This window comes from Gopherus flavomarginatus, chromosome 1, assembly GCF_025201925.1.
Source record: "Gopherus flavomarginatus isolate rGopFla2 chromosome 1, rGopFla2.mat.asm, whole genome shotgun sequence".
In the NCBI taxonomy this organism is placed as follows: domain Eukaryota; kingdom Metazoa; phylum Chordata; order Testudines; family Testudinidae; genus Gopherus; species Gopherus flavomarginatus.
The window spans coordinates 122,862,386-122,886,257 of NC_066617.1; the positions used below are offsets into that span (position 1 = coordinate 122,862,386).

The 23,872-nt window shown below is 39.8% G+C and overlaps 1 protein-coding gene across 4 annotated transcripts in view; it reads left to right on the plus strand.

Annotated features, from left to right (window-relative positions):
• Positions 1–23,872, plus strand: part of PIK3C2G (phosphatidylinositol-4-phosphate 3-kinase catalytic subunit type 2 gamma) — a 307,432-nt gene that overhangs the window by 42,072 nt on the left and 241,488 nt on the right. For all 4 annotated transcript variants that reach the window (XR_007776329.1, XM_050967900.1, XM_050967911.1 and 1 more), the window contains exons 8-10: positions 9,336–9,458; positions 14,658–14,691; positions 22,644–22,839. Coding sequence is in view for 3 of the 4 variants with exons in the window: in XM_050967900.1 (XP_050823857.1) it covers positions 9,336–9,458; positions 14,658–14,691; positions 22,644–22,839 (353 nt within the window). In the remaining variant the exon portion in view is untranslated. The remainder of the gene's footprint in view (positions 1–9,335; positions 9,459–14,657; positions 14,692–22,643; positions 22,840–23,872) is intronic.

Consider the following 23,872-nt stretch of genomic DNA (forward strand, 5'->3'; position numbering starts at 1 on the left):
AGATGTTAAAAATGCACCCATTTTTTGCAGTGTTGATATGGCCATAGAGTTTACCTCAGGATCAGGACCTAAGTTTTGTGCCTTGTTGAGTTCACAATCCTTTCCTGAACCTACAGTGGTGTTGTCTTTATTCTTCATTGTATTGCACCAGTTTTATGCCAGTTATAACTCCACTGTAACACAACAGAGAATTGGGCTGTGTGTGAAATTTTCCATGCACATAAAAACTATTATTAGAATTAAGTGTTATGGTAGCTGTCCTGAAAAAGCTATGAAGTGGTCATGGAATCTGCCTGTTTAGCTTGCAGCGGTGTAGGAAGTTAGGAGGGTAAGTCCATCCCTGTTCAGTAGAGCACTTAATTTTAAGCCAATGGGACTTAGGTACTTGCTTAACAATGAGCATGTGGTTAAGTGCTTTGCTGAACTCAGACCTTAGTCTGTCCTCCAACTCTGGTTTTAAGGTGGGCGATCTCCAGGTCATCAGTAAATTTGTTTCAGCCATTTACATACCCACATCTTCAAACCCCATAAGTCATGGGTATTTGTTGAAAAACTTCAAAGTCATGGAATCCATGAGTGAGATCCATGGCAGAACTGTCGTCCTCGCTATTATTAATGTACAGTAAATGTCCTACAAGCTAGATGGTGGTTGCTCCTATTACAAAATGAAAATCAGAGATAGAAATATGAAATTTTTGGCACAAGAGATGCAGTTTGGCCAAGCATGTATGGAGCATTGCCACAGAATTAGTGCCCTGAATGTTAGCCATTCTAGTCGCCCCAATCATCTCTTCTAAGCCTGTAAAGAAACTTTTTTGTTTAACTTTTCATAAAAGGGATGTTCCACAGTGGAATAGTTTTAAATATAGAAATAATTTAATCATCAAAATATCTTCCAAAAGATATAATATTAAATAGTAGTATTTAAATATTTTCAGTAAAAAAAACATGTACATTATGTTGACTTTAATTCCTCCTGAATTTTAGGACATTTTAGAACAAAAGCCTCCCAAAATAGTTATAGAAAAATGAGTCTGTCTGTGTTCAGTTCATTAAGGCTAAATCAATGTGATATATCTATATCTGGAAAGGGAAGACTCTCCAGGTATTAAATGTCTGTCTGGAAAGAGATTTTTCTCTCATCATCTATCAGTCATAACTAATTTAAAATATTTTTCATGTCTGTGTCCTTTAAGGCAATAAGATCAATGCCTTGGAGTACCAAGTCCATAAACCATACCTAATTATAAAATTTCTTGCTTCACACTTAACGGCACATTATGTCATGGAAATGCAAACACCTTTCAAAACTTTCCAACATGCCTTTTTATAGGAATCCACAATGTATTCTGAAAATGTTAAACAAGATATTTTTCCTCCAGAGGAAGCATAGCTATCGCCCTATTCATGGATTAGCCTTGTGTGTCCGCAAAGATAATGTATTACTCTGAAAATGCCTGTGTGTGCGTGTGTCTGTAGAGATAAAGTCCCTTGTGTTACAAATCCATATCAACATGCGGAAAAGAAAAATAGTAATATTCTCCAGGTCCATACAATAAAAAAAGCCCACATAATCCTCTGGCTTTGTCATTGTTAAGGTGGTGACAATGCTGTCTCATTTTAGCATCTCCCGCCAGTATGGTTATGTGTACCCTGTACATACAGAGAGGAAAATCTGCAAGCATTTAATTTAAAAATCAACTTGATGGAGGGGGAGGGGAAAGGAGGAAGAAAGGAAAATGCAATGATTTATAAAGGGACAGGTTAGAAAGTGATGAATCAATTTAAGACTGAAGGAAGCTCCAAAGCTTATTAGAGAACACAAACCACCATAATCAATCTCCTTCCCCTTCAATCCTAAGACAATATTTTCTTTTAAAAAATGTGTTTGTTTTATTTTTCAAAATTCCGTGAGAGAGTGTACATAATATATCCCTGATCTAATTAAGTCAGTGGCATTCGACCAGTGATACAGTTATCCCAATATATCCATTTCTATTAATGATAGATATTAACCTTCTTGTTACAGTTCAGTTACAGACCTTCAGCTTAGAAATAAAAAAGTTCATCTTAGGAGCAGTTTTTCTCTTTCGGCCATAAAAATGGATGAGTTACAAAAATAACTTTATCAGCACATTAACACACTGTAGCTCACTGAAAGGAATGTTATCAGTACAGAGACATAGAGAATATTTTAGAAGGAGAGTTTTTGCTTGCTCAGGGAATGTATTTCAGTCTTTAAGGCAGTCAAATAGTACAAATAGACAAGGAATCCATGGAAATTATTTTAAGTATTCTCCCCAATATAAAGTATGTAGTATTTACGGAGATCCCCTTTTAGATTCCTGGAGTCATAGAGCTTAAGGCCAGAAGGGATGACCAGATCATCTAGACTGACTGCTTGAATATCACAGGCCACCAACACCACTCAGCACCCGCGCACTGAAGCCAGCAACCAATATTAGACCACTATATTACAGCCCACAGGAGACTAGATTGTTGTGTGCCACAGACAGAGTAGGAAGGAGCACCAGTTCCTGAAGCCCCTGCAATGGCAAGGAAATGACTGCCTGAAATATACCCAGGTAATCTTGGCAAATGACCCGCACTGCAAACTGCAGAGAAAGGCAAAATAAATATGTAAGGTCACTGCCTATCTGATCTGGCGGAAAATTCCTTCCCAACCCCATGTATGGTGATGAGTTAGATCTACAGCATGTAGGCAAGAACTAGGCAATCAAGCTTCTGAGAGAGAGACTGATGGCACCCAACCCCAGTGCCCTGCCCCCCCTTCCAGTGCCCCATCTCCAGCCATGGCCATCCTTGATGCTTCAGAGGAAGGACATAAAATAAAAAAATGAGACTACACTGAGGGAGGGGAAATGCCTTCCTGACCCTGCAGGGGGATGGCTGAAACCCTGAACGATGAGCTTTTAGGAACAAAACATGTTAACTAGAAGTGAGCCCCATGTCTGCTACTGAGCCCTGTGCCTCTCCATTACAAGCAACCCCATCATACAATCACGTTCATACAGGGCCAGTGCAACCACTAGGCAAACTAGGAGCCATGTAGGGCACCAAGATTTGAGGGTGCCAAAAAGCAGTACCCAAAATGTCTGGGATGCTCACCCGGTGCCGGCTAAATGTGTAACCCTCTTCCCGCTGCTGTGCGAGGGGGCGCTATGTGATCAGCTCCGGCCGGCTGGGAAGTGATGTCATTCCTCCTCCGGCCACCAGAGGCGCCGCGCTGCTCCCTACTGCTCCTGCTCTGCCCCAGGGCCCCCGCCCCTGCTCAGCCCTGCCGTGCCCCCACTGCCCTGAGCTCTGCAGCGGGGCAGAGCCTGCACTCATCGCCGAGGGGAAGTGCAGAGACAGCCTCAGCTGCGCCGCTGGTGAGTGCTGGGAGGTAGTTTCCCACTGCCCCGCAAGCCAGCTTGGCCTCCCAGGAGGCCTGCCCCCCCCATGGAAGCCTGGGGCACCCCCCCCCACGGGGGAGCTGCATAGGGCCCCAGAATATCTAGGGACAGCCCTGGTACCTGTCACCCTGCTCACAGTCAGCCCCTGCAGCAGCCCCTGCCGCACCCCCATGCCCTGCCTCCAGCCAGCCCCTCCGCAGCCCCTGCCCTACCTTCAGCCAGCCCCGGCCCTGCCTGCAGCCAGCCCACCTCCAGTCCCTGCTGCGCCCCCTACCCTGCCTCCATCCAGCCCCACACCCCTTGCCCGCAGCCAGCCCCTGCTGCATCCCCTGCCCTGCCTGCAGCCAGCCCATCTCCAGCCCCTACTGCAGCCCCTGCTCTGCCTGCAGCCAGCTAGCCCCACACCCCCTGTCTCCAGCGAACCCCTGCTGCACCCCTCTGCCTGAAGCCAGCCAGCCCCGCACTCCCCTGTCTCCAGCCAACCCCGCACGCAATCTCCAACCAGCTCTGCATCCCCTGCCCTGCCCAAAGCCAGCCAGCCCCACACCCACCTGTCTTCAGCCAACCCGTGCTACACCCCTGTGCCCGAAGCCAGCCAGCCCCACCTCCTGTCAGGTTATTCATTTATTTTCATTAAATATGTAGTCTAAATAGTGAAATTAATAAATTTTCAAGCCAAATGTGTATTAATGCTAATGAACAATGCCACATTACGCAGTATTCATTTTTGAAAGTTTATAATAAGCGATGCTCCGGGGCGCAAGGTGGAAGTTTTTGCCTAGGGTGCAAAATATCCTTGCACCGGCCCTGCGTTCATAAATTTGTCCAGCTCTCTCCTCAAGTTGTTTTGCCCTCCCACCTCCTACTTGGAGGCTGTTCCTGACTCTCACCCCTCTGATGGTTAGAAACATTCTTTGAATTTTCAGCCAGAATTTGTTCATGGCCTGTTTATATCCATTTTTTTCTTGTGCCATCATTGCCTCTTCGCCATCCTTGGTATTTACCCCAGATGTATTTGTATAGAGCAGCTGTATTGCCCCTGTCTTCTTTTTGCAACAGTAAACCAGTCAAGCTCCTCCAATCTTCTGTTAAACTAATTCCTCTATTCCTTGGATCATCCTAATACCTCTTCGCTGCACCTGTTCCAGTTTAAAGTATCTTTCTTGAACATGAGTGACCAGACTTGCACACAGTACTTGAAATGAGGTCTTACTAACACCTTGTAAAATGGCATTAATATTTTTCTCTCTCTCTCCTGGAAATGACTTGCCTGGCTCTTCCTAGGATCACCTTTTGTCTTTTTCACAGCCTCATCACATAGGTGGTTCATAGTAATCCTGTGATCAACCCACACTCCCTGGTCTCTCTCCTCTGTCATTTCCAGCCCACAGCTTGTAGAAGAAATTCCTATTATTAGACCATAAATGTATGACTTTGCACTTTATACTATTGAATCTCATCCCATTTCTGTCACTCCTGTCTTCAACATTATCCAGATGTTCCTGCAAAATAATCTGATCTTCCTCTGTATTGACAATGCCTACCAACTTTGTATCATCAGCAAATTTTAATTGTGCTCTCCTAGTTTCTGTGCAAGATCATTAATAAAAAATTGAATAATACTGGTCCCAAAACCAATCCTTGAGGAACTCCAGTAGTAGGTTCCCTCCAGTCTGATAATTCATCTTTCCGCACAACCCGCTGCCTTCTCCCCTTTAGCCAGTTCTTTTCCCACTTTACTTTTGTAGTATTTGGCCCCATCTGCTCAAATTTAACTAATAATTTCCCATGCAGTGCTGTCAATTGTTTAATGAAGTCCAAGGATATTAGACCAACTACATTTCCATTATCTTTAAAAAAAACAGCTGTCTTCTCAAAGAGATTGTGCCAAACTCACCTTTTAACTTTGGTAAACCCTCATTGCATTATGTTTCCATTAATTTAATTATTATTTCCTTCATAATTTGTTCTAAAGCCTTGCATATGACTGCTGTTTAGACTAACAAGTTTTTAATTGCCCAAATCACTTTTTCCCTTTCTTAAGTATAGGTTCAACATTAGCTATTCTCCAGTCATATGATATTAATACATCTGAATATACAGCCATATTAAAAATCCTTATTACCAGACCAGCAATTTCATGTGTTCATTTTTTCAGTATTCTGGGATGTAAATTATCCCTTCATCCTGATTTGAGTTTATTAAACTCTTACATTTTTATTTCACCTCAGATGAAATAAGTTTTATTTCTAGACACTCATTCCCATGAGCCGTATTGCCTTCCTGCACATGTTCTATATTATTATCCTTAATGAAAACGGAGGCAACTTATTTATTTAGTTTTTGTGCCATACCTGGATTATCTTTAATCTTCTTCCCATCCACACTGCATAGCGGTCCAACCTCATCCTTCCTTATTTTTTCTCTATTTATTAAACTAATAAACCTCTTATTACTTATTTTAATTTCCTTGGCAAGATTTATTTCATCTTGACTTTTTGCAGTTCTCATTTTATTCCTACATTTTTCTAATCACCACAATGTAGTTTTCTTTGCTGATTAGCCCGCTTTTCCATTCCCTCTAGGCTCTCTGCTTACTCCTAATAACCTTTCTGTGGAGGTTATTCGTCTATCTGTGTATGGAGCTTTTCCCTACAAGTTTTTTCCCCCTTGCTTGTGAGGCAAATTTCAGATAGCTTTTGCACTCTTGATTTGAAGAAAGTCAAGACTCCTCCACATTGAAGTTCCTGAGCTCTTTAGTGCAGTTGACTTCAACTAATTCCTTTCAATTCCCAAAGTCTGCCCCTTTGAAGTAAAAAATCATAGTTGATGACCTGGTTTTGATCATCCTTCCATTTCATTTAAAGTGAATCAACTCATCATTACTTGATCCAAGATTATTTCCTATGACCTTCTATGATGTCTTCACTACTTACCAAAACCAAGTCTGAAATAAATTACATCATTTCTTGTTCATTCAGTGACAGTTTGAAGGAAATTGACATCTATCACTTCCAGGAATAAATGGGACCTGCCATAATTAGTAGCATTTATTCTTCAATCTATGTGCAATATGTTAGTCTCCCATTATGACACAATTTCCAATAGTACTGATCTTTCTAATAATATTTGAAGAGATCTCTGTCCATATGAGTGTGACCTTAGGGGTCTATAGCAACCCCGTAGCATTATCCTGAGTCAATCTCTTTTACAATTATTATCTAAAGTGATTTTGACCCAAACAGATTTTCACTGATGTACAACACTATCTTATCAACTTTACCTTTATTCCTATTGGTCCTAAGCAGCACATACCTTTCAGTACCTGTATTCCAGTTATGAGTGCCTTTCACCAGGTGTCTGTAATCCCTGTAATACCTGATTTGCCCTCATAGACTTTAAGGTCAGAAGGGACCATCATCATCATCTAGTCTGACCTCCTGCACTTGCAAATCACAGAACCTTACCCACCCACTCCTGTAATAGACCCCTAATCTCTAGCTGATTTTCTAAAGTCCTCAAATCATGATTTAAAGACTTCAAGTTACAGAGAATTCACCATTTACACTATTTTAAACCTGCAAGTGACCTGTGCCCCATGCTGCAGAGGAAGGTGAACAATCCCCAGGGTCTCTGCCTATCTGACCCAGGGGAAAATTCCTTCCCAACTCCAAGTATGGTGATCAGTTAGACCCTGAGCATGTGGGAAAGACCCTGCCCCAGTAGTTCCAGTTCCTCCACTTAATTTACACTCCTCACATTAGTGTACAAATACTTCCATTGTTTATCTAGGATCTCACCCAGTTTTCTATCTGGATTAGATATCCTTTCATTAACTGTAACAACTACTTGTCTGCCACTCCACTAAGTATTTGTAATTTTTTTCTCTGTGCTGTCAATACTCTTACTTTGTGATGTTTCACTGTCCTTTATTATATCTTCATTTAGCTGATTTTCCTTCTCCCATGTATTGAAACCCAGTCGTGGAGATTTTATGAGTCTCTCCCGACCTTCTCCTCTCATCTCCTAGTTAAAAGCCCTTCTTATCAATCATGCCAGACATGGTCCCAAAAGTTTAATACTGAAGTGGAGTCCATCAGTTGAGAAGAGTCTCTTCTTTCTGTTAATATCTCCCAATGATTAGTCATCCCAAAACTTTCTTCATAGAACCAATCCTTGAGGCATTTGTTGATTATCATTATCTTGTCATGCCTTCACCCTCCTTCTCTAGGGACCAGAAGAATTCAGCTGAAAATCATCTGAGTTTCTTCTTCTTTAAGCAGCTTACCCGGCCAAGCCTACTCATCCTTAAGTCATTTTAGGGGAAATCTATCAATATCATTCATCCCAACATGCAGCACAATCAGTGGACTTATCCATGCTTCCATTAGGATCCTCATCAGCTTCACGTCCACACCTTGTATCCTTGCTCCTGGCAGACAGCATACTTTCCCCTGGATCTGGATCTGGTCTGATGAGAGACCTGTTGATTCTTCTGAGTATGGAGTCCCTAAACACATAGACCTGTCTCATCCTGATGTTGGAATGAATCTGACTTGTGTTCTGTGTGGCATTCCCCTATACATCATCCTCACTTTTCCTTAAACTCCAGTTTCTGGTTTTCTCTGTCATCCCTACCTCTCTTCTGTAGGGACTGGCTTCTCTTCTTTTCTTCCTTGTCACTGTATCTTCTACCTGTTTCCTCCTCATTCCCTAGTGCAGCAAACCTGTTACTCAACTCAATTTCATCACCACTAGCTGAGTCTCTACCTTGTCCTCATGGTCACATTCTTCCATGGATCACTCTGCTCTTCTTGCAGTCCATCCTCCAGAAACTTTTGTTTGGAAGGTGTCTGCAAATCTTGAGTTGTCTGTACCACCTCTCCTCTCCTGTCCTGCATTATGCCTTCAAATTCCCAACTGAATTCCATCATTATCTCCAGCAGCATCTCTAATCTCTCTAATCTCTGCCATGAGTTCTATCGGGTGACATTTCATGCATAAGGAGCTTCCATAACAGATACCCATTTAAGGATGATATATTCTTTTGGGTCAGAAATTCTTAAATACACATCATATCTGGAACAACTCAGTTTGTGTAAAAGATAGTGTAATTTGGCCAATGGGTATGTAAAATACTATATTTTAAAAGTCTGGACTTTATCTTCATGAATATTTAATAGATTGGAAATATAATTTTTTTGCAGAAAAACAGGTTGCAAAATACTCAATTTCCTATCCATGTGTCAGAGATAATTACTCTAAGGAGTCATACTTCTAGGAAGGAGAAATATGGCCCTGCAGAATGGCTCATTGATATGAGTAGGAGATAAAAAGTGGCGATAACTCTGAGGGTTCCTGAAAAACTTTTGAAATTTCTAAGTCATCCAGTTGAAGTTTCCAAGTTATCTGGTTCATGGTCCCACAGAACTTGTTTGTTCAGAATTTGTGTTTGGTTTTTTTATGAAATCCAGCTAATCCACGTTTTGCCTTAAAATCTCTCTTAGAGACTAAGTTGGTCACAGTTTTCAATCAAAACAAGGAATTAGTCAAAGAAGCTTAGCTTAGATATGCCAAAAGCTTCTTAGACCTCCACAAAACCTTTGGTGAAACTGGCCCAACTCTTTCAGGTATGTAATCAAACAGTGAAGCAGATGATACCTAGCTTGTTAAAGATTTCATTAGGAAAGTTTCACCTGCTCTATAAGAATCATGTAAGGCATATAGAGTTTCATGCCTGCTGTCTTGAAGACTTTGCTACTCCTCAGTGGTCTGCAAAGTTCCTGGATTTATGTAGTATGTCATGTCTTTTGTGCCAGACTTATTTTTGGATGCACCCACGGACTTCAGTTTAACTTAGTGATGAGTTTTTTGTGAGGTATTTCTATTAAATGGGTTTTTTCTCCTTGCTGTCAACAGCATAAAGTGGATAAAGTGATTGAAGAAGCTAAAGCAATCTGCAGCGTTCTCTGTTCTGTGGAAACCAGGGCTATTACTGATGCAGTCAAGAAACTCCGTTCAGTGCCACTGGGAAAAACACAGGTAAAGAATGCACTGAAACATTTACAAGGTTGGCCTGAAGTGCTGATGTCCTGTTCCCTCTTGGACACCATAACTTTAAGTAGGTATCATTCATTTCTTCATTGATCATAATGAAGGGCCTTGCTACTTATTTTCTCAGAGATGAATATTAGGAAGAGGCAACTTAAAAAGAGAAAAGGTTGTGAGCAATTAAACGTATGACTAGAAAGCAATAAAAGGTTGGTCTTTTGGGTAAGGTACTGAACTTGGACATAGCAGAGATGGATTATGTTCCCAGCTCTGCCATAGATGACTTGTGTGACCTTGGGCAAGTCATGTAGGATTCAGTTAGCGGAGGTTCTGAGCACTCAAAGCTCCATTTTAAGTCAGCATCTGGGGAATGCAGGTACTCTGCACTACTGAAAATCAGGCCATTAATCACTGTGGGTTAATCATGCTCAGGGGCGGCTCTAGATATTTTGCTGCCCCAAGCACGGCAGGAGGCTGTCTTCGGCAGCTTGCCTGCAGGAGGTCCCCGGTCCCGCGGATTCAGTGGCTCGCCTGCAGGAGGTCTGCCAAAACCGCAGGACCAGCGGACCCTCTGCAGGCATGCCACTGAAGGCCAACCTGCCTGCCGCCCTTGCGGTGACCAGCAGAGAGCCCCCCGTGGTTTGCCGCCCCAGGCACGCGCTTGGCATTCTGGTGCCTGGAGCCGCCCCGGTCATGCTGATGCTTTCTCACATTAATGAAATTTTTACTTCAGTGTTTTAAGAAGTTTGAGTTTTCCTGTTTTCTCATAAGTGGTCTGTATCCTGCTGTCCTAACTTATTGACTTGAGTTTTCATGTGGAAGGGACTGCAAGATTGGACCCATTCTTGTTGGTTTGCCCAGATCTTAGATTCATCCACAATCTATCATTTTATCTCCTGCACAGTACACTTAGTTAAATAATCAAATATCAGAACAAAGTTTTAGCCCATAAATCTTGTGATGTATGTAAGAACAATCTTCTTAAGTCAGTCATTTAAACCTGTGTTCTTCACACTTTCAAACCCCAATAAAATCATCATTCTCTCAAAGTATTTTTATCTGAGTAAACCTGAGGCTGAGAGGTGAAATGGACTTGCCAAAGGGTACATAGTTAGTAGAAGAACTGGAATTTGAACTCAGAAAATCTTATTTCCTAGCCCTATCTTCAGTCCTCCTAGACTATGCCATAAGAGTAGCTCAATTTTCTCACAGTAAATCAGACCAACTGGTTTCCTTTAATTTCTTCCCTAGCATTCCTTCTAGTTCATTGTTTGTTGTTAAGTCAAGTCTAGTTTATATAGCACTCCGAATATGTGTGGTGCTTCATTGATAAGTGTTTGGAAGCTCTACATGGCAGCAATTTAATCAAAATACCATACATCCTCTGATGTGGTGTTAATTTAAGTACAAATATTCACAAGAATATTCTTCTGCTACTTCAGGTGACAAATGCAGTAGAGAAATAAATAAAAGAAACTACATCAGTTTATGACCAGGCTTATTGACTTTCATTTGTAGAATCCATCTACCATTTCTGGGGAAGAATTAAAAATCTTCCATATGAACAGAATATTTTCTTCAGTGCCATGCTCTTAATAAACAGATGGCTGAAGAACCCAGTTCTTTGGGATGGGGAAAAGGCTAAAGGTGGGATAAATGCTCCTTTAGAAATGAACTAAAAATATAAAAAGGAAGAAGGCTGAGATTGATTCTTTCAAATTAGTACTGCATTGGGAAATGGATCTGCCCCCCAACCCCCAGGCGAAGGGAGATTCTAGTTCTGAAAGCCACTTTCCCTTTATTTCATCAGCACTCTTGAACACAAATCCTCTGAAGCAACCTACATCCAGTTTGGGTCAGGCTTGCCTAACTTGTCAGAATCAGTTTTCAGACATTCCATTTGAAATCAGAGATAGAAATATTCAAATCATGGCCTGCCTTGGACACCTCTAATCAGAAAACAGGATCCTAAATGCAGCAGTGAACTGGGGAGTGTGTGTGTAGGGGAAGAGCTATGATTGCAGATCTTCTTACATGAGTCTTAAGTTTCTATTAGTGAATAAAATCCATCGAGAAAGCTTGGGCTCTGCTTTTCTTCAGAGTCAGTGTTCCAGGTCCTGTAAAACTGTAAACTGGATTGGTTAGCAATTCAGCACTTAGGTGAGATAACCCAAATCATAAACTGATCTGTTCTGTAGCGAGAACTCTCATTCACGTCTTCCTGTGGTGGGTTTCTCTTGTACTCCCAGCACTGGCTCAATTCACTGCTCTGCCAGAGAGGTCCTCTGTAATGTTAACCACGTAACACAATCTCTCTGTGCCCAAGTTTCCTATACTGAAGATAGGCAGAGTAATAATAATACTTTTTCTGTCCTGTCTAGTTAAATTGTGAGCTCTTCAGGGCAAGAGCTGCCTCTTATTATTTGAATGCAAAGCACCTATCACAATGGAAACCTGGTCTCAGCTAGGATCTCTGGGTGCCACTGTAAAGCAAGTAATAAATGGTGATGGTGGTGGCCTAGTCTGAACATTAAAAAGAAAGTATTGTGGATTCTTTTCTGATAAAATACTTTCTCCCCAGCCCTGAATAGAACATCTAGATTGATGCAAACCTTACAAAGAAGTTTGATGAGATTTCTCTTCTATCAACATTTCCTTCAGGCTTGGTTAGCTGACCTAGCTCACTTTCCCTTCAAGGCTGTCCATGACCTTGAGTGACACCCTCTGCCCCTCCTTCGTGAGACAGAGCTGATTAACAACTGACTTCAAAAAACAGCTGAATTCAGCTACCAAATGGTTCCCGTGCCAGCAAATGCCTCTGCTGCATCTTGTTTCCTACTCTTTTCAGAAACAAGTGCTAGGACAGTTGATTAGACTTGGGCAGCCCCTGAAAAGTTCAGGTTTGCTTCAAAAAGAGCTGCATCTCATCCAGAGGCAGCTGAATTATAAATGTAATACAAGCAGACAAATATTTTGCTGCACGTAAGCAACTCAAGTTCAACTCAATTTTCTAGTATAGTTTCATATATCTATATTTATATATGTATAATATGTATATATGTGCAGGTATGGATAAATGATGAGCCAGATCTTCAGGAGGTATAACTTAGCTCATCATATCTATCTCCTATATTTAGATATGAAGCCTGAATCAGTAGTCAGCAGTTTGATATTTGATGATGGGCCAACTCCTCTAGTCCTTATTCAAGCAAAACTCACATTGAAGTCATGAATAGGAGTGTTGGCCCCATAAAAATACGGTGCAGTGTTTTTTGGCTACTGATGACGCATTTTTTTTCACTTGATTCTTAGGGATCTATGGACCACTTACCTATCTAATATGTCTGGTTTAGGTGTTTCTGTAGTACCCATCAACATAGCAGCCAAAGTAGTGCTGTGGGGTTCCATGGGTATAAGTCCCTGTCTACTGAAAGCCTGAAATCAGGGTACATAGCTGGTTCAAGGATCCAATTTTTTTTCCAATTTTGGTGCCATTACACAAATGAAATTTGCATATCTGCTTGCTGCATTCCTTGTGCTGCAGGATTATACATCAGGAAATAGAGAGATGCCAGAAGAACAATTCTATTTCCTTTCTCACATAGTTTCCTGATTTTTAGAGTACTGTATATTGTGGTTTTGTCTGGAATACTTTTTACCCATCCAATTGGCGGGTTGCCTGCACACGCTACCCCTCAGGGAAACTGCTTCCTGCTCCTTCCAAGGCAAATTACATATGGTAATGTATTTTTGCGTATCTTTCCGTGCTTCTATCTATTCCATCAACATTTATATATAATAGTGCCTACATTTCTTCCAATTCTGTGTCTTTATTTAAATCACCCTCATTGCCATGAAAGCTCCTGTCCTGTGGTTGGGAGATTATGAAAGAAGCTGGCATCAGTGATAGTTTCTGCATGAATTGGCAGTGTCTTTCTCTAAAAAATTCATCCAGTCTTCCAGACATCCTCTGGACAGCCTGGGAATTTTTAAAATCTATTCAAGGAAAATTCTGGGCCTGTTGTACAATTAATGTTGTTCATCCCTCTCTCACAGTCTTTTTTACTGTGATTCACAAAAAGTCTCAGGAGACCAAATCCTGCCAGAACAGGCACTAATCCATTATATATTAAATGAGCTACAGTATGTTGAAATTATCAGAGCTGTTCCAAAAAGATTATTTACTTTACAAAATGCAAGAGAATAAAACAAAGGTCTCTGTTCCCATTTGTTTCACTGCGTAAAGATTGTGAGAAAACATCTCAAACCAGTACACTGTTTCTTCCCTCAAGTAAGCATTGGGCTTCCATGCATATTAACCCGCTGAGTGCTGCCTAACTAGCTGGGTACTAGTACTGCTTGTAAACGAATTAGAGCATTTAAGAGGATCCTGCTGAATACAGAGGCCAATAAAGTGTGGTCTCCCTGATCAACAGCAAAGGGATTAATGAGTATAAGAGAATAATTGACTCTTCAGGGGCGAGGGTTCCAACAGGGTGCTGTTAAGAAACAAACCAACGCCATATTGCAGTATGCACTTTACATGGTCATTGTCTATGTTTCAGCTTTATACTTCAGCAATGCATTTATAGCATCTTGGTAAATATTAACTTATGAATGGTGCTTATTGCAAGTGAAGACTTGGTGGCGCAGCTGGTTAAAATTAAATTTTAACGAATCATCTATTAATTATTTATGCACATAAATAATTGGTCTGATCTTTCAGAGGTTCTGAGCACCAGGCAGCTCCCAGTGAAGGAAGTGGGAGATGTTGCCTGCTCATCACTTGTAGAAAATCAAGCTTCCAATTTAGCTCTCTAGCTAGGAATTGGGAGCCTAACTTTTAGGCTATTGTTGTGCAAGCCCCACAAGGCCGAGTCTGCCTCCCCAGGCTCTGAGACTCACTGCTGTGGGCTGTGTAGTGTGTAGATGTACCCGGTGTGACTTGCCTAAGATCATACAGGAAGCTTGTGGTACGAATAGGAACCAAACCCTGATCTCCTGAGTGAAAATCCAGTAAGTTCCTCTCATGATCTATGTTTCTCCCTTTTGCCCCAGCACCAGCTTACCGCCATGCAGTTCCCATAGGAAATCTCTGTGCCTGACCAATACCATCTCTCACAGCAATAAAAGCTGGTGTTCAGTCTTTTCTGCATTATAAATACTCATGATTTTTTCTTGTCTTTTTAGAATTCACTTCAAAACGTAGAAACTCCAGTCAGAGGTAAAGATGTTTCTTTTAGACATTAATGCAAACAATAAACAATTAGCAAAATGCACATTCTTCAATTTGAATTAACGTTAAAGAATTTATTAATTTATAGCATAAACCATTTCCTGTAAGTAAAGCAAATGCAAGTGTTTCAAAGTCTATATAGATCACTATTTAGTCTCCAATTCATCTTAGAGATAAGTCTTTTTTTTTTATCATCTCAGATTAGAAAATATAGTCAGTTATAGTGGACATTTTAAAAGGCAAAGTGGATTGAGCCCCTTTTAGAGGTTGTCCTTAATCTCCCTTCTACTGCTGGAAAAAAGAAATAAAGCACCACGGTGAAGCTGCCAATTTAGGTTTGTCTCTAACATTTCTGTTCCTCTTTATAAACTCTGTGCTGTTATACTAGTGATATAATTTAAGGGATTTAGTAACATGGTAATGGGGGCAAACAACCATCCATCTTTAGTGCCCCTAGTTCAAATCAGACCAGACTAATAGTGACTGAAAATTGTTACTGCCTGGTTGGTGTTTGATATCTTATGTGAATTAATTAAATGGTCTCAGTTTATTTGCTCAGACTCATGTCCATGTTGCGCCAAATAAAAAGTATCAATCACTCTTAGTTGCGGTATGATCTGAGTTTCTGAGAACTGAATGGATGCAAAGAATGTAAAAGCCCTTCATGTTTAGGGTTTGTCTATACATGAAAGTTGTTCCAGAATAAGAGAAACTGTGAATTTAAAGCAGATTGACTATTCCAGATTAGCTCTGTGTATTTTATTTCAGATTAACTCAATCTGCTTCCAAAATGGATTAAGATAATTCAAAATAAGACACACTGTGGATGGACACTCTTGTTCCTGAATAAATCAGGAATAGCTATTCTGGAAAAGTTTTCTGTATAGACAAGTTTTTAGAGATGGTTCTGGTCAGGGCTGGGGTATGGTGACCAGATCAATGCCAGGATAGCTTGTAGCTGCTAACCAACTGTACCTGTATTCTGGATTTTAGACTGCAGGCTGATCATTCCCACATTTTTCAAATTCATTACAAATAAATTAAATAACACAATTGTATAAAAAGCACCTACATTCTCACCTGCAGGAAAGAGCAAAGTGACCTTGTGCATAGCAGAGAGAGGTGAGCATGCAAGTGAGAGGTGAGGAGAGGTGAGCGTGCAGGAGGCACCTATGGTCTATGGTCCTCCCCCTTGGAAGAAGAAGTTGTTTATCTCATGAGCTTTGTTCAGCTCTAGTTATGGCAACAATTTGCTAAACATGAGATGAATTAATAGTTGCTAATTACCATCTGTCCCTCATATACCTTATGCATCTTCTTCCGCACTCTCTTTAAAACACTCTTGTGGAAAGAATTTAAGCCATTCCTCTGTATAAGGCTATATGCAAGCTTGGGCTTTACTACATCAGCAGTTTCCTCAAAGAAAATCTGTTTGATGTATTGAAGCGCATTATAGATCTCCAACAGATTTTTACCTATCTGCTGGTCTACACCCTTTTATTTATGCCAGAAAAATGTCAGTCTTTTTCAGTTGAAGGCTTTTGTATTTGTTCTGGGCACACCCTTAATTTCATAAGCTTTGCAGAATTCATTCTGCAATGTACCCTTAGGAACTGCACTTTACTGATTGCAGTGAGGTCCTGTCAGAACTTGTTGGCATCTTAGTATTCAATCAGGTTAAATCCTGGTGATGCTGTTTGTATTGTCTTTTTAAGCTATTTTTATTAAATTTTTTTCTGTTATTAATTGTAACTTGTGATGAGGAAAGATGGTCATTTCTAGACTTCTCACCTGTCTGCACAACACCGCGTTCCCATAAAATAGAGAATATGATTATTCAAGTCAATAAATATTTGACATTGTGGGTTTATTATGATCCAGGTTATAGACAGACAAACAGAAGCAAGTTTATACAAAACTCAGCCTGTTTGTCTTCTGTGAAGCTGTAATGGATTAACGTTTGTACAGTATTAGAGTATGCAGCCTTCTAATGAAATTACTACCTGAGGTCACATCTGACAGAATAAGCATCCTTAATGTTTGGTCAGTACTTTGTCGGAGGCATTCCTGAAGACTACCGGTGCACCATAAAGCGGAGTCGTTCAAGTGACAGTATCTTTCCTATGTGCTGCTAGAGATGTCATCTTCTGGAGGGAATGCAAAATAGATATACTCACTTCTTGAGAATTACTTACATTCTCATGGTACTGCTAAAGATATAAAGTTTTTGACAAATTCTTTTTGGAATTTGACAATTATTTCTAGAACTGATCAGAAAATTGTAAGCATTTTCCACAAACATTTTTAAAAGAAACAAAATATTTGCTTTATTCAAATTTTCTGTGGAAATGTTCCAGTTTTTTAATGAAAAACTGAAAAACCTTTTTTTACCATACTAATTTTTGCCTATTTTTTTTCTTGGTTAAACAAAGTTGAGAAATTATTTTGGATTAAACAATACATTTTGTTTTGATTTTGAGCTTTTTTCACATTGTTGCATTTTTAAATTGAAGGACATTTCTAAACAAAGTCACTTTGACCCAAACAATCACATCTTGTTTTTTTAAAATGTTGAAACAAAATGGTACAACTTTCTCTAAAAAAATTTTTCAAAATGAACAATTTAGTAAAACCAACACTAACTCAAAACATTTTCAGTGTCACTGAATCTGCAAATTTTGCAGAAAAAAAGTTTTATCTGAATTTTTTTTTCCCTTTTGTAAACAGAATATTTTTAGTTTTCAGGGGTTTTCTGTATCAGACCCTTTTAATTTCCTACCTTTTGTGATCACTTCCATGTTCTAAGTAGCACTACAACTTTAATTGTGTCTTAATGAAGTTCTTTGGTTTAGGAATTGTATTCAGGGGCTTGCTCTTTTTCTTAAAATAGCTAGGTAGATGCAGTTTTAATACTGTGTTCTCCATATTAGCTGTCAGGTGTCACAAGAATATGAAGTTTTTCTTGTCTGAGATTCCATTCAGCCATTGAAACAATATTTATGTAGTAACTGAAGGGAATGTGTATACAGGAGTACAGAGGGCATATTTAACATGTATTGAGCTGACATAATCTACAACAACAACAACAACAAAATGTTCACCCTGAAAGAAGGCCTAAGACTAAAACAATACATAAAAATATAATATTGGAGCAGGAAGAAAGAAAGCAATCTGATATATGCTAACTTATTTTATTCTTTGTTTTGCAAAGTCTAGAAAGTATATGCTGCAGGTATAAAAATCAACACTTTCAGTTACTAAATTGTTTACTTAATTTTGCTTACTGGAGGAGGAATTCTCTCTGTAAAGAGAGTATGTGCAAGGATTAAATGTGTTTTGTGGAGAACATTGCAGAAGCTGAATTTCATCATGCATGGTCTCAGTCCATTTCCCAGTGGGCAAGTCCATATCACAGTGGCTGAGATCTTAAACTAAATCATTTCAGACTGGAAATTGGGTGCAGATTTTTAACAGTGAGGGTAATTAACCATTTGAACAATTTACTTTGGGATGAAATGGTTTCCACCATCACCTGAAGTCTTTAAATCAAGTTTGGATGTCGGCTTTAGACCAGACAGAAGTTATGAATATGCAGGAATTACCGGGTCACATTTTACAGCCTGTGTTATACACATAGTAAAACTAGCTGAGCGTAATGGTCTTTTCTGGCATTAAAATCCATGAATCACAAAAAGAAACTGGAGTATTTGACTTCATGAGCAAATAGGATTTGGTGTACCCTGTACACTATGTAACAGCTGACTACGTAACAAAGATTTTGCCCAGCCACTGTAATGGACGCTTACAACCTGCCAAGATATTTGTGTCTCTAGTTTTGTTAATTGAGGTCCTGCTTAATGAATGAAAAGTGGAAAGAAACAGCTGTATCTGTCTTAGAAGCTGCAAAGGGATTTTAAATTGAGGTCTCGTAGTAGAGATCAGTGGGCTTTGGCAGTGCTGTAATTAGCCATTTTAGTTCCCGGGGGGAGCATGCACATTTGCACCCCCTACCATTTTTTCCCACCCCATTTTTCCACTCCCGCAGCTTTGCACCCCACTCAGCTCTCTCTGGTTGCAGCCCTGGGCTTTAATGTCAAGAAAAAAGTGTACCTGCTAACTTCAGGAGTTAAAAATGAACATACATTTATTTATACGCTGGACTGAATATTACTCTAGGAAGATTCTTGCATTTTACCTCAAAATGTACTAAGATACTAAGTAATCACAGGAGAAGATGCATCAGAGCCCATTCTTTTATTTGTTTGGAGCACTCTGCATTCAGTTTAATCTATAAAGGGACTTATCAGATCTACTCTCCTGCAAAATTAGGTTAGTGCACAGTATAATCTGGTCTATAATAGTCTTCTGAAGTTCTATTCATCAGCTTGCTTGGTGTGGGTAATTTTTCTGTCATGTAAAATATCATTTTTTTTCACATTTATCACCACAATCATTGAAAGAATGCATTTTGTGCTTGTACTAGTAAGTTTTCATGGTGATATAGCAGGGCTAGTGTATATATATATATTGTTCCAGCAATGTGACATATTTTAGCTCCGAAGTATAAGTTTGATCCATCGTCATTCCTTCCACAGCCACAATATACCTAAGAATATAAATGGAGAATTCCATTATCTGGAAGCTCATCCATGTTTCTTCTGATTCTTATTTTAAAAAAGCTTTCCTATTCTGGTTTGGTTAATGTATTCTCATATTCTCTTGTTCTGTACATATAATCTGAAACATTGTCCTACAGCTTTCAACCTGTGATTATGTAAGAAACACTGGAAACAAAGGGCATGTTTCAACAAACTGAGGGTTGTAGTTGGCATTTTAAAATGCTTCTGAGCTATGTTTTGTTATGTTTTACAAAGAGATGAGAAAAGCCTGCAAATTGTAGTTATTGTCGGCTTTATCTTACAGCCATTGACCTCTGTGGGACTGCCTGCAGATAGGAAAGGACTGTCTGTACATACATTCCACTTTGGACAAGTGAAAAGCCCTTGACTTCACTAAATGATTGCCTCAAGACAGCTGTTGACTGTATATTCACAAACTCTCACTCAAATAAATCCATTTTGGATCAGATGGATTTATGTATACTATTTTTGGCACAAGAGAGCAATCTCCTTCATATAGTATTCATATAGTATACCTTCTTTGTATTTCTAAATATGCCCCTTTCTCATCAAATCTGTTTTGGAACTCCTAGGACATGTAGATGTGGTTGAATGTAATTCTGTGGAGCACAGAAGAACACAATGAAAGGCGTAGTATGGAAATTACAAAATTGTTTTCAGGAGTGACAGAGACATGCGAGTGGCTTTGAGGATAGGAAAAGGACCCAGTAAAAGATGCAGGCAATACAAAAGGAGGATAGATGGAGAAGAGGAACAGTAAAATGAATAGGAAAATGGAGAGCAGACAAAAAAAAAAAAAGCAGAGGAGAGAAGTATAAACAAAAATAGATTGAAGAGGATTGAGAGAGAGAGTTTTGTTAGCCTATCAAACTATAAATTTACTTGTTATTCAGATCCAAAAGAGGCATTCACAAACCGTAAGAGACAGTGTTGTAGCCATTCTTTTCTGGAGCTATGATTTGGAGGCATATTTTCAGGAATGAAAGGCAAAACAAGTTGGCACCTCCCACATCTAGAAAATATATAGGTCCCAGTTCAGCTTAGCATTGGCTCATTAACTTCAGTGGGACTTAAGCAGCTGCTTAAAATCAGACACCTACTTAAGTGCTTTGTTGAATCAGGACCATAGATGGGAAAATACTCTAACCCATTCACCCGTGCACACTTGTGTTTGGACAAGCATTGAGATTAATAGAATATAGTGAAAAAAATAGTCCAGTTAAACTGTATCCTCTTGTTTTGATTTATGGGTAGTCTGAGACAAGAGGGGTGCAATAATTTTGGAGGTTCCACATCTGTAAATTATAGAATTTAGTATATTTTGTATGATATTTATGGATATTTTAGAGTTGATTGCATCTTTCTTACTTGCTGTTCATATCAGGGCTCCACGATCCATTTTACAACTCTCATACAACAATTACATAGAATCATAGATTTTAAGGTCAGAAGGGACCATTATGATCATCTAGTCTGACCTCCTGCAGTACCAGGCTACAGTATCAAACCTGTGTCTGAGCCATTGAAGTCCTCAGATCATGGTTTAAAGACTCTAGGGTGCAGAGAATCTTCAAGCAAGTGACCCTGCCTCCCACTGTAGAGGAAGGCAAATACACCCCAGGGCCTCTGCCAATTTGCCCTGGAGGAAAATTCCTTCCCAACCCCAAATATGGTGATCAGCTAAACCCTGAGCATGTGAGCAAGACTCACCAGCCAGACACCCAGGACAGAATTCTCTGTAGTAACTCAGATCCCACCCCATCTAACATCCCATCACAAGCCATTGGGCATATTTACCGCTAATAGTCAAAGATCAATCTCATTGTACCATCCCCTCCATAAACTTATCAAGCTTAGTCTTGAAGCCAGATATGTCTTTTGCACCCACTACTCCCCTTGGAAGGCTGTTCCAGAACTTCACTCCTCTGATGGTTAGAAACCTTCATCTAATTTCAAGTCTAAACTTCCTGATGGCCAGTTTATATCCACTTGAATTATAATGTACAGTCTACATTTATTTTAGAGACACCATCTATGTAATTTTCAGGTCCTGTATGAACAAATGGTCACAGTTATGCTAAGATAAGATCATAGTGGCATGCTTTTAAAATATAGTCAGAGAGATAAATTACTGCAGCTGAAATGAGCTTGGGAAATGTAACAATTCACCTAAAATTTTCCAGATTTTGAACTCTTATGGGATAGGGAAAGAATCAAATATTAATTATAGTATGTGGCATGTTTATCCTATTAAGATTTTTTAAATCATAGAAAAATTACAGAAAGGTTTAGCTATAATAAAACTGGAAGGGATATTGATCCTCTCACTTCAGGGAAGAAAATTAACTTGGGTCAAGCAGATATTTCCCCTGTGTTACAGTATTAAGCAAATAGATATATTATGGATGCTTGAGTCTTCCTCTGTAGCATCCACTATTGGCCTCTCCTGGAGACAAGTATAGCGATAGGTGGACTAGCTGTTGTTCTTGGTTACCCGCATACCTTGGGAAGTAAGGAGGGTTGTGAGGGGAAAGGCAAGGGCAATCCTGAGTATTTTAAAACATTCTGGTACTAGATTAACCAAGAATACCCAGCACATTGCACTCTGGCTGTCTCCCTTCCTTCATGACATGCCTCCTACACCAGGAACGCCAGGAAAACTGACATAAAGCCCTTCACACCAGCTCTATTCCAGTCCTGGTTGGGGCTCCAACTTACACTGGGATTCAGGCTGCCCCAGGAAATATGGAGAATACAAATGTGGCTGAAAGTCAGTGGGCGTAGAAGCAGAACAATAGAGAATTGGAGCCATTATCTATTTAATGTCTGAATACAAGTGTATTATAGATTAATAAATTGCTGTACATGACCCACAATACTCATTGCAAAATCACATAGTATTAACATTTAACTTGCAGTAGTTTTCAACTCTTATTAACTATGTTGCCAGGTCCCCTGAACTAAATAGTTGCTTAGCTGCAGAAAACATGATAAACATTCCCACAGAGTGGGAATTAAGAGACTGAAATGACGTATCTGAAGCACCCTGACTTTACAGTGGTTTAAAAAGTCTTCCTTTGTAAATGTCTCAGTTTGAAGATATTGTAATAAAGGACTGTTGAATACCAGAAAATGTGCTAAGATGGCTTTCAGGAGCACAGATGGCTAATTGGCTTCACTTTGGTAGATGTCATTTTAATTAAATTTTAATAGAAGGAATTTCAAAGCCATAATTGATGTCTTATGATAAATATGCTTCTTCATCAATGACCTATTGCTAACCTTTATTTCCCCCCTCAGTCTTGATAGAGAATGCTGTGACAGAGCTGTCTGCAGCCATCTCCCATCTCATCCAAGTTTTCAGCAGCAGCTTTCACACAGATTTTCAGCCTGCAAAAATACTTAGAAGCCCTTCATGTGCAGATGTTGACCTAGATCCCCACTTTAGCTTCACTGTTTATGCAGCCCACAACATTCCAGCAGCCTGGCTGAAAAGGTAGGAGGTGCCAGCCCTTCTCTTAAGAAGCGCTTCTTTCCCTCACGTGTATTACAGCTAGTTGCAGTGCATGGCTGCTGCATGTCAATAAAGATGTTTTGTGTTGCTATTATGAAAACACTGGTCAAATTCAGATCTAGTGTACGCAGAAGCAGCTGTATTATTTTCCAGGAAGCTGCACCCACTTACATCAAAGAGAGGACCTTTTTGGAGCATTATAGGTAGGGGAGCATAGTGGAGGACTCAGGAGGCAACCTAGGCACCTGCACCAGACAAGTGTGGGAGGACAGTGGTAGGGTGGGTAGCTGCCCTGACAGGTGTGTGTGTTAGAAAGAGACCTGCCAAGAGAGAGGGTTTTAGATGAAGGGGGAGAGGGGTTTGCTACCTGCCCACAGAGAGGGGTGTGGCAGGGTTCGTGTGGGCCCTGCATAATGAGCGGCTCATGGTTCAAGGCCATCTTGTTGAGTCAATTTAGCTGCACCTGCTTACAGTAGGTCTGAGTTTGACCTTAACAATGGCATTCATGGTAGATGTATTTAAACCATGATTATTGGGTTACACCTATGCAGTGACAATTTTTGTTTACAGATGATGGTTAAATACATTTGTAGTTTTATAGGCCTGAGTATATCTGGTACATTAAGCACCACAAAGAAAAACAGAGGGAGACAACTTTAATAAAAGAAAACACTAATATAAATAATCTCTGCCACATTATTTATTTGTTCAATTAGGGTCTCTTCAAATGGCTGGTTTTCCTACTTTATTGTAAAGTGAACACTTTCCCCTCGCCACACTAAGGCAATAAAGAGAGGGTCAGATGACTGCAATCTGGCAGCGTTATTGTTACAGGGGACATGCTGTTTTCCAGATTTTTATTAATGTTTTTCCCATGCACCCACTTTCCCCTGAATTGCAGATGACTAATTAAAACACAATGGGATCATTTGCATTAGAACATTAGCAAAAGAATGTACTATACAGCATTTAGCTATAATTAGCAGTTTAATAAAAATTTCAGAAAATTTGCATT